Source organism: Watersipora subatra, chromosome 9 (assembly GCF_963576615.1).
Source record: "Watersipora subatra chromosome 9, tzWatSuba1.1, whole genome shotgun sequence".
NCBI lineage: Eukaryota > Metazoa > Bryozoa > Gymnolaemata > Cheilostomatida > Watersiporidae > Watersipora > Watersipora subatra.
Window position 1 is genome coordinate 61940806 of NC_088716.1, and position 14731 is coordinate 61955536.

Here is a 14731-nt window from a genome sequence, read left to right on the forward strand (position 1 = left end):
CTGTCATGGTCAGTACTAAGAGCTGTACCTGTCATGGTCAGTACTGACAGTTGTACCTGTGATGGTCAGTACTAGCAGCTGTACCTGTCATGGTCAGTACTAGCAGTTGTACCTGTCATGGTCAGTACTAGCAGTTACAACTAACACGGGCAGTGCTAGCAGTTGCATTTGTCATTGTGAGTACGGGTAACTGTTACGATTTGCCCTGGCAGCTACAGCTGACATCGTCAGCACTGATAAATGTTAATAACATGGTGAGCACTGGTAGCTGTAATCAACATGGCCAGCGCAATTAGTGTCAGTTTTCAGTCATGGTGCAGAAATATTTTATGTTGTTAAAAGTTGACTTGCAATAAAATTCACATTACAGTTATTTGGTATCAAAAGATTCACCATGTTTTACTCTGTTGTGTTGTAGGTGCCAAATATGTGGAAATGTGATTACAAGCTCTTAAAAGCTCAAAAACGAAAAGCCGCCATAAATTGGAATCTCTTGATCTCGTGATGTTCTCAAGTGAATTGAAAGGCCAATAAAAAGTTCAATATAAAACTTATCGTAGCACTAGTTAATGACAAACACTTCGGGTTTTACCGAAGACCTCGTATCAAATATAGACGCTCGCTACTTTACAGTTTTTTTTCGGTTTGGTCTAATTGGCAAGTCGTAATCTAATCGTGTGACCCAATACTTCGCAAATAATTTCTGCAGCACTTTTCGATTATCACAAGTGACCAACAGGCTCATCATGATTATCAGACAATGATATGTACTCCTTCAAGCTAAGGCTATAAAATTAAATGAATTTTTACGGTAAGCTATAAGATATCAGTGCTAAAAATGACAGCATTACAATGACGATAAAATAGAATATGTAAGAACAATAGACATAGTTTTATTGAATGCGTGAAGTATATTTGTGAAAATATTTCGACGAATAAGGTTGCTTGAAAGTGTAAACAGAAACCATCTCTCACAGCTACATCACATTTGAGCCGTTTTGAAAAGGGAATCCAAACTACGGCGGTCTCGTGTTGCTGCGATTTTCTGTTCGTTTTTTGAGCTTTTAAGAGCTTGTAATCACCTTTCCACATATTTTGCACCTACATCACAACAAAGTAAGACATGGTGAATCTTTTCATATCAAATAACTGCAATATGAATTTTGTTGCAAGTCAACCTTTAGGCAACATCTAGTTTTGCCATGTTTTGTCTCACCATGTCTCTGCTCTTATAAAGTAAAGTGATAAATCATAGCCTATGCTGCCATAGCCTACGCTGCCATAGCCTATGCTGCCATAGCCTATCATAAATCATTTTTATTAGGTCTCATTTGGCATAAATGAGAGGCTGGATGTGAGAACATGTCTTTGATAGAGGCTTATGTGTAGAGAACAAGAGAACAACGATGTTTAGATCAATTTAGTGATAAATAAGGAAACATCCATGATAGCTACCTTTTGAACAAAAATTTTGTAGGTTTTTGTACTGGATCTTGTTTTATCATAAAAAGTTTAATTTGGTTTATTCTAAATAACCATTTAGAATAACCCAGATTAAGTCCAAATTTTTTACAAAGAAACAATCTTTGTAAATTATAATTAATGCAAACTAACATGGTGACATGGATGAGTGTTTAATTTTATTTGCACTTTTTGGTAGTCTATAAGCTGTCTTTAAATGTTGTATCAACTAACGAGCATTGAACAACAATCCTTTTTCATAAGTTACCTATGATTGAGAATATAACAATATGTTTTGTATCTGGAGTTGTCTGTACTGCAGTTTGTAAGAAGAAAACTCCCTTTCAAGTTATCCGAGCGGCCACATGGAATACTTATGAAAATGCATTGATAAAGCAGGTTTTTACTTTGTGATCTTGTAAGCAAATTTATAATCCGTAATTGCATGCTGCAGCTTGTAGTCACACAACAAATAGCGAGATGATGATTTTTCAGCAGTTGTGCCGCACTAGTATTACTAGTACCACAGTTGGTATTTGATTTCATTAATGAATCTTTTTTGAAAGTGAATATGTAAAGCAATAATTATTTATTGTCTTAATGAATTCTAATGACAATTTAAAAGGCTAACGAGTCACACAGCACAATTGGTGAATTTAAACAGGTGAATCACACACCAACTTGCTAGACAGTTGTTTACTCTAGAAAGATAGTTGGCTGAACGAGTTGTATTTCCAAATTGCTTACCATAAAACTCACCAGTTTTAGTCTTCCAACTGACAATATGGTTATACAATTAATTTCCAATGGTGTTAATGCTTGCTGAGAGACCACTCGTCACGATGAAGCTTTCTCTCCTATTGACACAGCTTACTGCATTTATATTCATAAACTGCGGTGTAACTTTTTTTTAAATGTATTAAGCCCAGTTGTAGTTTACTCATATTTGAGGTACATTTATTGGAACTCATTTAAAGGAGGCAAGATTCTTTGCATCTTCTGCAATTCGGTTATTCTCAAAAAGAATGTTTATGTGTCTTTTCCTTCGAGGTTAGTTTACTAAACTAAAGTGAAATCAAACCATTGCATAGCGGTAAAAGCCCCTGGACCTTTTACAAATGATACATTGACATTCATAAAATGCAATTCATAGGAATGTATCGAGTGTGGATTGGATGAGAGGATGACGAATGCCATAGACTCCGTATAAACAGGCATATATTAGCAGGAGTTGATTATCTGTTCACTCGAGCGTGCAGCCTCTCTCGAAGGAATAGATAGCACCAAGTCTACTACCTCACTTCTCACTAAATCGCACTATAAAATCTAATTGCTGTTTGAGTGTGGTAGCCGTTTTTTGCCGCAAGCATTGCTACTACTCATCATTTGCTGTAGTTACAGAGGAGTAGAATGAACGAATAGTCAACTAGTAAAGATGGCTGCACAGAAGAAAGACTCGAGTGGTGGAGTTAAGGGTCTGTTAGATAACAAGGAGCCATACACTTTCACAGTCGTATACGTAGATGGGGCACCCTTCCAACAACAGCGAGAGCAGGAGAAGATAAATAAGCAAATTAAGGCGGATCTTCAAGTCGCTGTTGACGAGTAAGTAATTTATCTGTAGGTCTGGTTGGTAAGTGACGCTAATGGTTCCTCACGCATACCTGTGCCGTAGTCTAGCCTGATCGGTAGTTCTGACATTCGACTATTTGAGGTTAGATAAAGCAAACAGTCCACATGTGTCAGCATGTATTCCTCTTTGCAAAAGAGGTGAGTAGACTGATCCAGAGATCAGAGATGATGGGGGCGAATAGTGTTTCTCTTGGCTGCATAATTGCAGCTTTTAGCGTATTATTCTATCATACTCTGAACACAAGCTAGGAAAGAATAGGATGGCCAACGGTGTTGGAGATGAGAGGGTTTGTGCTGGAGGGTAAGGTTGGGTAGGGAAGTTGAGGGAGGGTTTGTGCCAAAAGAGTAGCTTATGTAAGGGTGGGGGCGGGCAACTGCTTTTGTCATTGTTTGCGATCAGAATACTTGCCTATAATACTGATTTCATGCCTTATCTACTTGAGTTCATATTACATTTAAATTCTTCATGAATTTCTTCGAGTCGTGTCGGATACTGCTGTCAGCTGGTCAGTTGGCAGCAAACCAAAGTACCATGTCGCTCTACTAAGGTCATAGCACTTGCAAATTGTTGACATTGAAGAAGGCTGCATTACTGCAAACTATGTGAATATTCTACTCATACAGATGAATAATCAAGTCTTACTGAGATAAACAAGCTTCAGATACCTTGTTGAATCATACAGACCTTCATTAAAATGGACTTATAGGGCTGGCGAGTGGCCCGGTTTAGCCCATTGTCCAGGTTTAACCGATGTGCCTATATATAGGTCTATATATACACAGAAAAAATCACATGCATTAATAAGGCTCTGTATTATAGTGTACAGAATATAATACAATGTATTATATACTGTACACTATACTATGCAGCATATACTGTAAAATACGTTGCCTGTAACAAAAAGATTTCTCAGATACGAAAATTTTTAAGGAGGATATTGAAGGTTAGACAATTTCTGTGATGTCAAATTATTTGTAGAACTTTTGGTTCACTTTAAGTATTACAACCATTTTGCTTTATTGATTATTAAACAAGTTATTCTTTCAAACTTATGTTGTGGTTTTCTCTCATATTTATAAATCATATAAATTTACGTTTCGCTATTATGAATGTCAAATAGCACATATATGATATGATTAGAAAATGTATTTCACTATTGCAAGTCATTTACATAAACAGCACCAATAGACGACTGTTTTTTACATTCAATGTTTTCAGTTTTTTGGAAACTAAAAACCGATCATCAATTGTGAACGTAACTACATTTTGATTGCAACTGCTGACCACATTTGTCGCTGTTAACACTTCAGCTGATTAAAATGTTGCTTAGACTGAAAGTAGACAGCGTACTCAACAGATATAAGGCTGCTCTCTAACCTATTTTACGAATAAAACGGACAACTTTTCATTTCCATTCTGGTCGTGCAAACACTTAGATGGTTGTAAACACGACATGACAGGTCGTTGCGATTTTTGAGTCAGCTATGACAGCATATATTATGCTTTTATCATATCTGCCAAGCTTCACAAGGACTCTTAACTGTTGGCTGTGACAGCTTGACAGTCATTTACAGGTCAAACTTTATGACTGATTAATAAAGTTGACAGTTGGTTAATTAGGTCTAGTGTCGGTAGAGATGTGGGTGTTGGCATATTCTAAACGTTTAATCATAGCAACTTATCTGCATTATGCTGGTACTTCGAGGTTTGCTCTCAGTCCACATAGTGTGTTTTGGGGGGGGTTGTTAAACAGGGAATAGCTGGGGACTATGGAAAAAGATAGTATTGGCTCAATTGTTCTCTGAGGGTTAGAGGCACAGGAATGTTGACGTACAACCTGTATGCCTTCATTTATGTATGTCCACAAAAGCTTGCTCATGTTAACAAGGTGCAACTTTTACCGTATAAGTCTACAGTAGTGCTGGGCACGGGTAGTAATACTCGTTGAACTCGCGGGTTTATCTTCTCTCGAGTATCGGGTAATAGAGATTTCGGGTATTTCGGTCCTTCGGGTTCGGCTTTTGACTTTCAAGTTCGGGTTTTGGTACACGGATCCGTCGGGTAGTGTTAACAAAAACTCGGTCTATTGCACCCTGCGCTCTTAGTCTGGGACTACAGGGCATTTCTGTGTCATTTTTGCTAAGGAGGCATGACAATGGGGTTTAACGAGTCTTTAATTTAATAGATAGAATAAAACATATCATACCTTATTTACTATACCTACTAGAAATATTGTAGTCAAGCAGTGATTACTTGTCATTAAAAGGTGAGAAGAAAAACTTACATCAAATTTTATTTGCGCAATTAGCCAAATCGGCTTCGTAAACAAATCTATGCCTTTTTTAATACGACGCGTGTTCGCTATCACCGATAACACATAGGTCCTTAGTTTGGTTCCACTATCGCTTTGTTAGACACAGCCATCAGCGTTGATAGTAGCAGTGAAAATTTAATAACTCAGTTTAAATTGATTACCACATCTAGCTATTATGGATTACATAATTCATTATAACCAAGTTTTACTAAGCCAACAAGCCTTACTAACGGAAAAAGCCGATAATGTAAAGTTTTTTATGATATTTGGAGCACCATCTACAAAAAGTCAGAGAGGTACATAGAACATGCTTTAGTATTAAGCTACCATAGACCCTATCTTCTGCCACCTGTTGACACGAAAATGCCCTGTTGCCCCAGACTATCTTGACTGTTTAACAATCCACCTGTTAACGCCGCGAGTACGAATGTCAGTCAATAAAAACTGAAAAATAAATTGAAAAGAAATATAATTGCTTTGTAAATTTGAAGATACATGTATATCTGTTTAGAAAATTTAAACATAAAATCCATATCAACAAACCCGATATCCGAAAAACCCGTAGGCAAAGAAATACCCGAGCCTAGCACTACTAGCTACCCGATACTCGAAAAACCCGAACAGAAGGGGGCGGGTCTAAACCCGTTGACCAAGAAGTACTCGTGCCCAGCACTAGTCTACAGGGCAAACCCTCGTTGCCTTGATGGCAGCAACAGCTTTTAGTTATGATGCGAGGGATAAGCAAGCATCATACTTTCCCTATGGTACAATGTATCTTCATTAAGCGATATGTTGAATGCATGCTGAAGTCTTCTCTAGAATGTATGATATCTCAGATCACTTTGCGCTTGAAGAGACATAAAGTTAGGTAACTTCATCCACCGAGTGGTAATATATTGTTACACTCACGTGTTTTAGGTGCTTGTGTAGTTGCATGGCCGCATGTTGACAACAGATTCTCTGTCACCTCTAGCAGATGCTTAGCCGATGCATTGGCCTGAATTTGTTTCTACTGAGCTTCTCACTCCATCCATTTTGAACCCACTTCATCTCTCTATCTATCACACTCTTCGAATTTGCTTGTTCAGGTTTTACTGTGCAGGTATTTAGACACTGGCTTACTTGTGATGACATCACTATGCTCTTGCAGCCAGCGTTTCTCCTGTAAATTCATCATACGCATTCCTTTGTCAGCTGAGGTTTATCTCCAGTGCAGATTGGCATGATAGCATGCCTTACATTTCCTGCAATATTTATCTGAGGGCAGTTGGAGGTCATTTCTTTTACTCGGTTTCACTCTGTCCCTACATGGCTGTTTTATTTATTATCTACAGTTTGTAAGGACTCCAAAGACTTGGCTCGTCCCCCAGGCAACCACTTGCTATGCATGTCACAGTTACGTCACAGGTTGCTTAGTAAAAGCAGCAGTGAGTGACAGCTGGGATGCTTAGGCTGCCACCTACGCATTTCTACTCGCATTTATCATGTGTAGTGTTTGTAGAAAGTCATTTTCTTTTCAATCTTAATGAGATGTGGATGTCACAAAACATATGCTCCTCAAATACCATTATCGTTGCTACATGAAATGCTCTATCAGGTGCCAGGCTGGTGTGCCCTCCCGAAAACCCTTATTTGTATTCAGAGTTAGGGTGAAGCGAGTGTGCTGATCTCAGGCTACGCTGTTTATAGCCTTGAAGCAATGCTGAAACTTAGAATGAAGCCTAAATCTAGAGTTTTTGATCACTGCTTGTAGACTGAGTATTGCCTAGGCGACCTCTTGCTGGCATGTTTTCGTACACTCTGTACTAGTAGACCCTCGGTAGACCCTCGGTAGATTATGCTCTTGTCTGTCATTGCACCAGTCCATCAATCATTTTATCTTAACTTGAATGCCTCATCATAGGTGGTTACTCTCCGGTCATCCTCGTCAGATCTCTCTCGGATAGTGTAACAGACGGGTCATCATCCTCCCAGTGGGTTGTGGCGAATTAAGTGATTGTCCACTTGCAAAAAGAAGGGTTTGGAGTTAAAATTCCAATTCATGTCATTTAACTCACTGAGGTCTACAATTGACTCTACTATGTTATAAATCCCCATTCATATGTCATTTAACTCACTGAGGTCTACAATTGACTCTACTATGTTATAAATCCCCATTCATATGTCATTTAACTCACTGAGGTCTACAATTGACTCTACTATGTTATAAATCCCCATTCATATGTCATTCAACTCACTGAGGTCTACAATTGACTCTACTATGTTATAAATCCCCATTCATATGTCATTTAACTCACTGAGGTCTACAATTGACTCTACTATGTTATAAATCCCCATTCATATGTCATTCAACTCACTGAGGTCTACAATTGACTCTACTACGTTATAAATCCCCATTCATATGTCATTCAATTCACTGAGGTCTACAATTGACTCTACTATGTTATAAATCCCCATTCATATGTCATTCAACTCACTGAGGTCTACAATTGACTCTACTACGTTATAAATCCCCATTCATATGTCATTCAATTCACTGAGGTCTACAATTGACTCTACTATGTTATAAATCCCCATTCATATGTCATTCAACTCACTGAGGTCTACAATTGACTCTACTATGTTATAAATCCCCATTCATATGTCATTCAACTCACTGAGGTCTACAATTGACTCTACTATGTTATAAATCCCCATTCATATGTCATTCAACTCACTGAGGTCTACAATTGACTCTACTATGTTATAAATCCCCATTCATATGTCATTCAACTCACTGAGGTCTACAATTGACTCTACTATGTTATAAATCCCCATTCATATGTCATCCAACTCACTGAGGTCTACAATTGACTCTACTATGTTATAAATCCCCATTCATATGTCATTCAACTCATTGAGGTCTACAATTGACTCTACTATGTTATAAATCCCCATTCATATGTCATTCAACTCACTGAGGTCTACAATTGACTCTACTATGTTATCCTCATGTTCCCCAAGAGCTCTATTCGAAAGAATTGCTCTTGATCTACTGGCAAATATTGATAACAAAAATCTCTTCATGAGCATGAATAATCATATAGGCTGATCCTGAAACCTGAGGCAAGGGCAGAGAGGTCAACGCATATTTGTCTACCAAGTTCTGAGCAATGAAAGGGTCAAATTTTATTGTTAGCCATTCTCACTTATTCTTTTGTATTCATCAAGAAATTACTAGATTGTAGAAACAGTTGATATGCATTTAATGATAACGATAAGCTACTTTGAAAAGTTATTCAAGAACCCGATTTAATGTTGAGTTGTAATTCAGCAGAGTTTTAGATCAACATTTAGAGAAGACTTTGATCAATTAATTAAACAATCAACTTCCTTTTGCAATAAATAGAAAATGCATCGAAAAAAATTATATTCTATCTTTTGTGCTGAACAATCCCTGCCTTATTCACACAGTAGAACTAATGCATCTATACTTTCATTGCAGCTGAGTAATTCCTGCATCCTTTGATAAATCTACTTTGTACTTTAGCGATGTGTCTGAACACGAAACATTTCTATAGCCGGGAGTGCCTGAAGCTGCAGGGTACTATTAATGTTGTGCATATATGAATAATCTTGACATATGGCAATACCTTAGTCATGCATCACTTCCTTACCAATAATAAATTTACTGTCTCTTGTGAAAATAATTTACCATGTGATATATTAGTTATTACCTTCCAATTCTTAATTGATGACGTATATATAATTGATAAAACAAACATACCACAATATCACTGCGGTATTAAAATTTATCCTTGTCATTCATGTATCAGATAACTTACTTATTGGTAGCGGTTCAGTATAGGGTTTAGTGTTATGACTTCCATATGTTTGCTTTTTGTTATATATATATATTTTTTTAAAGCAACTTCAGTAGATTTTCGATTAGCATTTGACAGATATATGTATATATATATCATTAGGTTATTTGACATTGCAGGCTCTCGTATGATGCGTCATCCAATAAGGGTAGGAATAGCTATAAATTGTGTTCTTGTACATAAGTTAGTCATAGATAAAAAGGTAGCCGAATATCCTAACATTTTTATAAGTAAATGAAGTACGTTTAGTCAGCTGAAAGCACAGAATAATAAATAGCTCTCTCGTAACCAACTGTTGGTATTGTATTCAGTGACCATCTACAGCCAACACCTAGCACCTAGCTGTTTGGGTGGGGTGTCCCTTCTACACCTGCTGTTCGTTGTAACTAGGACTTCAAGTGATGAATGCATGGATGACTTCACCCCCATCATTTTCCATTTACTTGCTCTATAGCTGACTATCACTATGTTTCCCTGACGCGTATAACTCTATAGCTGACTATCACTATGTTTCTCTGACGCGTATAACTCTATAGCTGACTATCACTATGTTTCTCTGACGCGTATAACTCTATAGCTGACTATCACTATGTTTCTCTGACGCGTATAACTCTATAGCTGACTATCACTATGTTTCTCTGACGCGTATAACTCTATAGCTGACTATCACTATGTTTCTCTGACGCGTATAACTCTATAGCTGACTATCACTATGTTTCTCTGAAGCGTATAACTCTATAGCTGACTATCACTATATTTCTCTGACGCGTATAACTCTATAGCTGACTATCACTATGTTTCTCTGACGCGTATAACTCTATAGCTGACTATCACTATGTTTCTCTGACGCGTATAACTCTATAGCTGACTATCACTATGTTTCTCTGACGCGTATAACTCTATAGCTAACTATCACTATGTTCCCATGGTAGGATAACTCTATAGCGGACGATCACTATGTTCCCATGGTAGGATAACTCTATAGCTGACTATCACTATGTTCCCATGGTAGGATAACTCTATAGCTGACTATCACTATGTTCCCATGGTAGGATAACTCTATAGCTGACTATCACTATGTTCCCATGGTAGGATAACTCTAGCTGACTATCACTATGTTCCCATGGTAGGATAACTCTATAGCGGACGATCACTATGTTCCCATGGTAGAATAACTCTATAGCGATAACTCTATTCGTCATCCGCAAGATGAAAACGGCAAAAATCCACAAGTCAAGCGAGTTTTGTTACCAACAAATTTTTATCGAATGTTTTATGTTTGCGAAAAATGGAAATGGTACTAGCGAATGATGCACAAAAGATAGCGCGCAGCTATTCCATTTTAGGCATTTTTCTTACTGTAGTCGCTCCGAATGCATCGCTATGACCTCTGTCGTAGAAATCTTTAACTTTTGTCAAAGCGCCCGTGTGAATCTGCAACGTGTGAATATTCATTGAAACACTTATTGGCATAGTAACTCAACGTGTGCACAACTCCAAGTCCGCATTATTCACGCCATGGAAACATAGTGTATCATATAGGCCTAAGTCAAATGAAGGGCTTTCAAATATTATTGCCTGAGGTACATCCTATGCAGCTGCATACCTTGATGATGAGTATGTTCATAGCTTAAACTCCTCACCGTTCACATAGAGCGGATCGGATGGATCGCATAGAGTGAAAAGTCTCATCAGGAAGAGGCTAATTTATTAACAATTTCAAGTGACAGGAGCATGAGAGTCTCTTTATGATTGAAGGAATACTAATTGATTAAGCCATCATCTTGTTCATCACTTGCATCAACTAGCTCATCCCTGACTGAGCCACTAATTAGAAGTCTTAGAAGGTGCAAGCCACTACTAAATTTTAAGATATTGGTTACTGACATGGAACTAGTTCCAAGCTAGCTTGTTTTCTGGCTCAATAATTAGTAATTATTATTCAGCTGGTTTTTGGCTTATAGAAATCTTGTCTTTTGATTGCTTTAAAATTATAAGTTAGCTTGTAGTCTTTCACAAAACTGCCTCATAAGCTAAAGAACAATGGTACACACATTTTTTACATAGAGTGGTTTACATAGAGTAGTTAACATAGAGCGGTTAACATAGAGCGGTTTACATAGAGCGGTTTACATAAAGTGGTTTACATAGAGTAGTTTACATAGAGCGGTTTACATAGAGTGGTTTATATAAAGTGGTTTACAAAGAGTGATTTACATAAAGTAGTTTACATACAGTAGTTTACATAGAGCGGTTTACATAGAGCTGTTTACATAGAGCGGTTTACATAGAGTAGTTTACATAGAGCGGTTTACATAGAGTGGTTTATATAAAGTGGTTTACAAAGAGTGATTTACATGAAGTAGTTTACATAGAGTAGTTTACATAGAGCGATTTACATAGAGCGGTTTACATAGAGTGATTTACATAAAGTAGTTTACATAGAGTAGTTTACATAGAGCGATTTACATAGAGTGGTTTACATTGAGCGGTTTACATAGAGTAATTTACATAGAGTCATTTACATAAAGTAGTTTACATAGAGTAGTTTACATAGAGTAGTTTACATAGAGTAGTTTACATAGAGCGGTTTACATAGAGTGGTTTACATAGAGTGGTTTACAAAGAGTGATTTACATAAAGTAGTTTACATAGAGTAGTTTACATAGAGTAGTTTACATAGAGTAGTTTACATAGAGCGATTTACATAGAGTGGTTTACATAGAGTGGTTTACAAAGAGTGATTTACATAAAATAGTTTACATAGAGTAGTTTACATAGAGTAGTTTACGTAGAGTAGTTTACATAGAGTAGTTTACATAGAGCGATTTACATAGAGTGGTTTACATAGAGCGGTTTACATAGAGTCATTTACATAAAGTAGTTTACATAGAGTAGTTTACATAAAGCGGTTTACATAGAGTAGTTTACATAGAGCGGTTTACATAGAGTGGTTTACATAGAGTGGTTTACAAAGAGTGATTTACATAAAGTAGTTTACATAGAGTAGTTTACATTGAGTAGTTTACATAGAGTAGTTTACATAGAGTAGTTTACATAGAGCGATTTACATAAAGTGATTTACATAAAGTGATTTACATAGAGTGGTTCACATAGAGTGGTTTACTAGCGCCTAGTCTGGCAGTCTAATGCTCTCCAGGAGCATTTCAGAACGTCTTTTCACCAGGCATTTACCAATCTAGTTTAGCCCTGGGTGGACCATACAGCAGCCGTAATACATGCATTTGACAAATCTGCACCCACGCATATGGCAAGTCTGCACATCTTTTATTGCTCATTAGGTGTTTATGCCAAGTTATTTATTTTGAAAGGGAAAAGAGCTATATGGAGAAACAGTTTCTTCAAGTTTATTGTCTTACGACTGGGCAATCTTGAATTTCGTGAGCTGCAAGTCTTTGCTACTAATTCCTGACACATAATATACCTGCTGATATAAAGCGCTATGAATTCCTTTTATTATGACGAGATATTGGAATAAATATAAATCCATATTCTGGCTGGCTCAGTGATATAGCATCAGTCATCAGCGTGTTCACAATGGTTGTTAAACTCTTATATAATACAAAGTAATATTTTGTTATCATTCCCTTTAATGTAATACAAATATAGTAAATTGTTAGTAAACCTTTCAATGTAATACAGAAGTACTAAATTGTTAGTAAACCTTTTTATGTAATGCAAGTGTACTAAATTATTATTAAACTTTTTACTGTAATACAAATATACTAAATTTTTACTTCTACAGTATAATTCCTTTATAAAGGCCGCATTTCAGTCAGTCTTAAAAGCATTGATATTGAGTTTTTATCGAAACTTATAGCTGGTCACGCTTAGCATTGTTACGAAAATGAGTTATGCTTTTATCCATAAAAACAGAGATATAACAACCTGTTGTGGTTTCTATAGATTTTTCTTTCAATCATCCGATGTTATGTACATGTAGTCTTTTTTGGGGTTTACAAAAATGTCTATAGTAGAATGGTTAATATGAATCATTTATTGTGTAGGCTACAATTATCAATAACTCGCTAACTGAATCCTTGGGAGTCAGTAAAAGTGAGTAGTCAATGGTCAAACATTTTTGTTTTGTGATTTTGTCAACAGAGGAAAGGATTTAAACAGAAATAAACACTGCTAATGGTAGAGCTATATCCTAGTCACATTGCGGCGTATCAGCTGTCAGAGACTGATAAAAATAAGTTTTCATCAGTCAGTGAACTGGAATACTAGGTATTTAGTTATCTAAATAGAAAGCCATCAGAACGCTGAATTTCCCATAATTGTAAGCCATTGAGTATTGTTCTACTCCTGTTGCTTAACTCAAATGTTCACATGAATTTTGTATTATTCACGTTAATTTCGTGTGGGCATCTGTGAAATGTTTTATTATAGCCTCTAGCCACTCTAGTTATGTTGGCACTCAACACTTTTCATTGTGTAGCTTGCTTATTCATTGCTTATAATACTTATTAATTGTATTTATGATATACAAGTATGTATTCCTTGAGAGTGCAGACAACTCCATGTTCAAATTTATCGATTACGCGTTTAAGTTGACATTTAACATACCGTTTGGTGAAAATGAGAGTTGACTCTCGATAGTCCTTCAAAAAGTAAGTGTATAGAGTATAGACGAGATAAATACATGTGTATATGGATTAGTAAAAATCAGTCGCTGCTGTTAAATACGTGCACTCACCAAGAAATCCACAAGGGAAAAGCCTCGTCTGCTCTTTGTCCTATATATATATATCGCTGTAGTCGTCTACATGGCCGACTCCTATAGGTCCACGAACTTGTAGCGTGACCTCTCAATGCCGGGCTGGCATACGTAACCTAAGGTCCTGCAATACGAATGGGCACGAGGCAGACACACGCATATACAACATGCCCTTTCTTTTCAAGTTGGTTAGACAGGCGCAATGCCGTACACAACCAACCAGCACAAAAACCTGAACACATTTAAGGAAGATGCGTTGCAGATAAAAGGAACGTACCTTTGATTTGCGCATGTTCCATTGAGAGGTATCGGAACCCTTCCTTACACATACACCGGTTTTCCTGGTTCAGGAATCTTCACCGAGGTTATCGGCGCCTATAGGGTCTTCATTGGTGACCTCACAGAAACTCATCATTACCTAAAACCCGGTACTCACAGTTCAGGAGTTATCCTCCGGTCTCAGCGACATCCATGGACACCGTCCCTTCACCATCGCCATCGCCATCCATGTCAGACTCTTTCTCACTGGAGTCTCGATTACCTACAAACTCAGCCTCGCCGAAGCTTGGCTCCATAGACAGTGCCTCTGTAGGCAAAGCCTCCGTACTCTCACTAATGTGAGAGTCCCTGTGAACTGGCGTTTCGACCAGTTCACCCTCACTGGCAGTCACAGGCATCTCCTGTTTCTTCTGCTCAGTGTCCTCTGCAGCCTCAACCTC

General features: G+C 37.3%; 1 protein-coding gene across 3 annotated transcripts in view; it reads left to right on the forward strand.

The window, feature by feature from the left end:
• The first annotated feature begins 2795 nt into the window (after nucleotides 1-2795).
• Nucleotides 2796-14731, forward strand: part of LOC137403595 (mitogen-activated protein kinase kinase kinase 15-like) — a 98922-nt gene continuing 86986 nt past the window's right edge. The window contains exon 1 of one of the 3 annotated variants that reach the window (XM_068089559.1): nucleotides 2796-3066. In XM_068089559.1, the coding sequence (XP_067945660.1) occupies nucleotides 2897-3066 (170 nt within the window). In that variant the 5' untranslated portion in view covers nucleotides 2796-2896. The remainder of the gene's footprint in view (nucleotides 3067-14731) is intronic. The other 2 variants (XM_068089560.1, XM_068089561.1) reach the window with 2 other exon arrangements.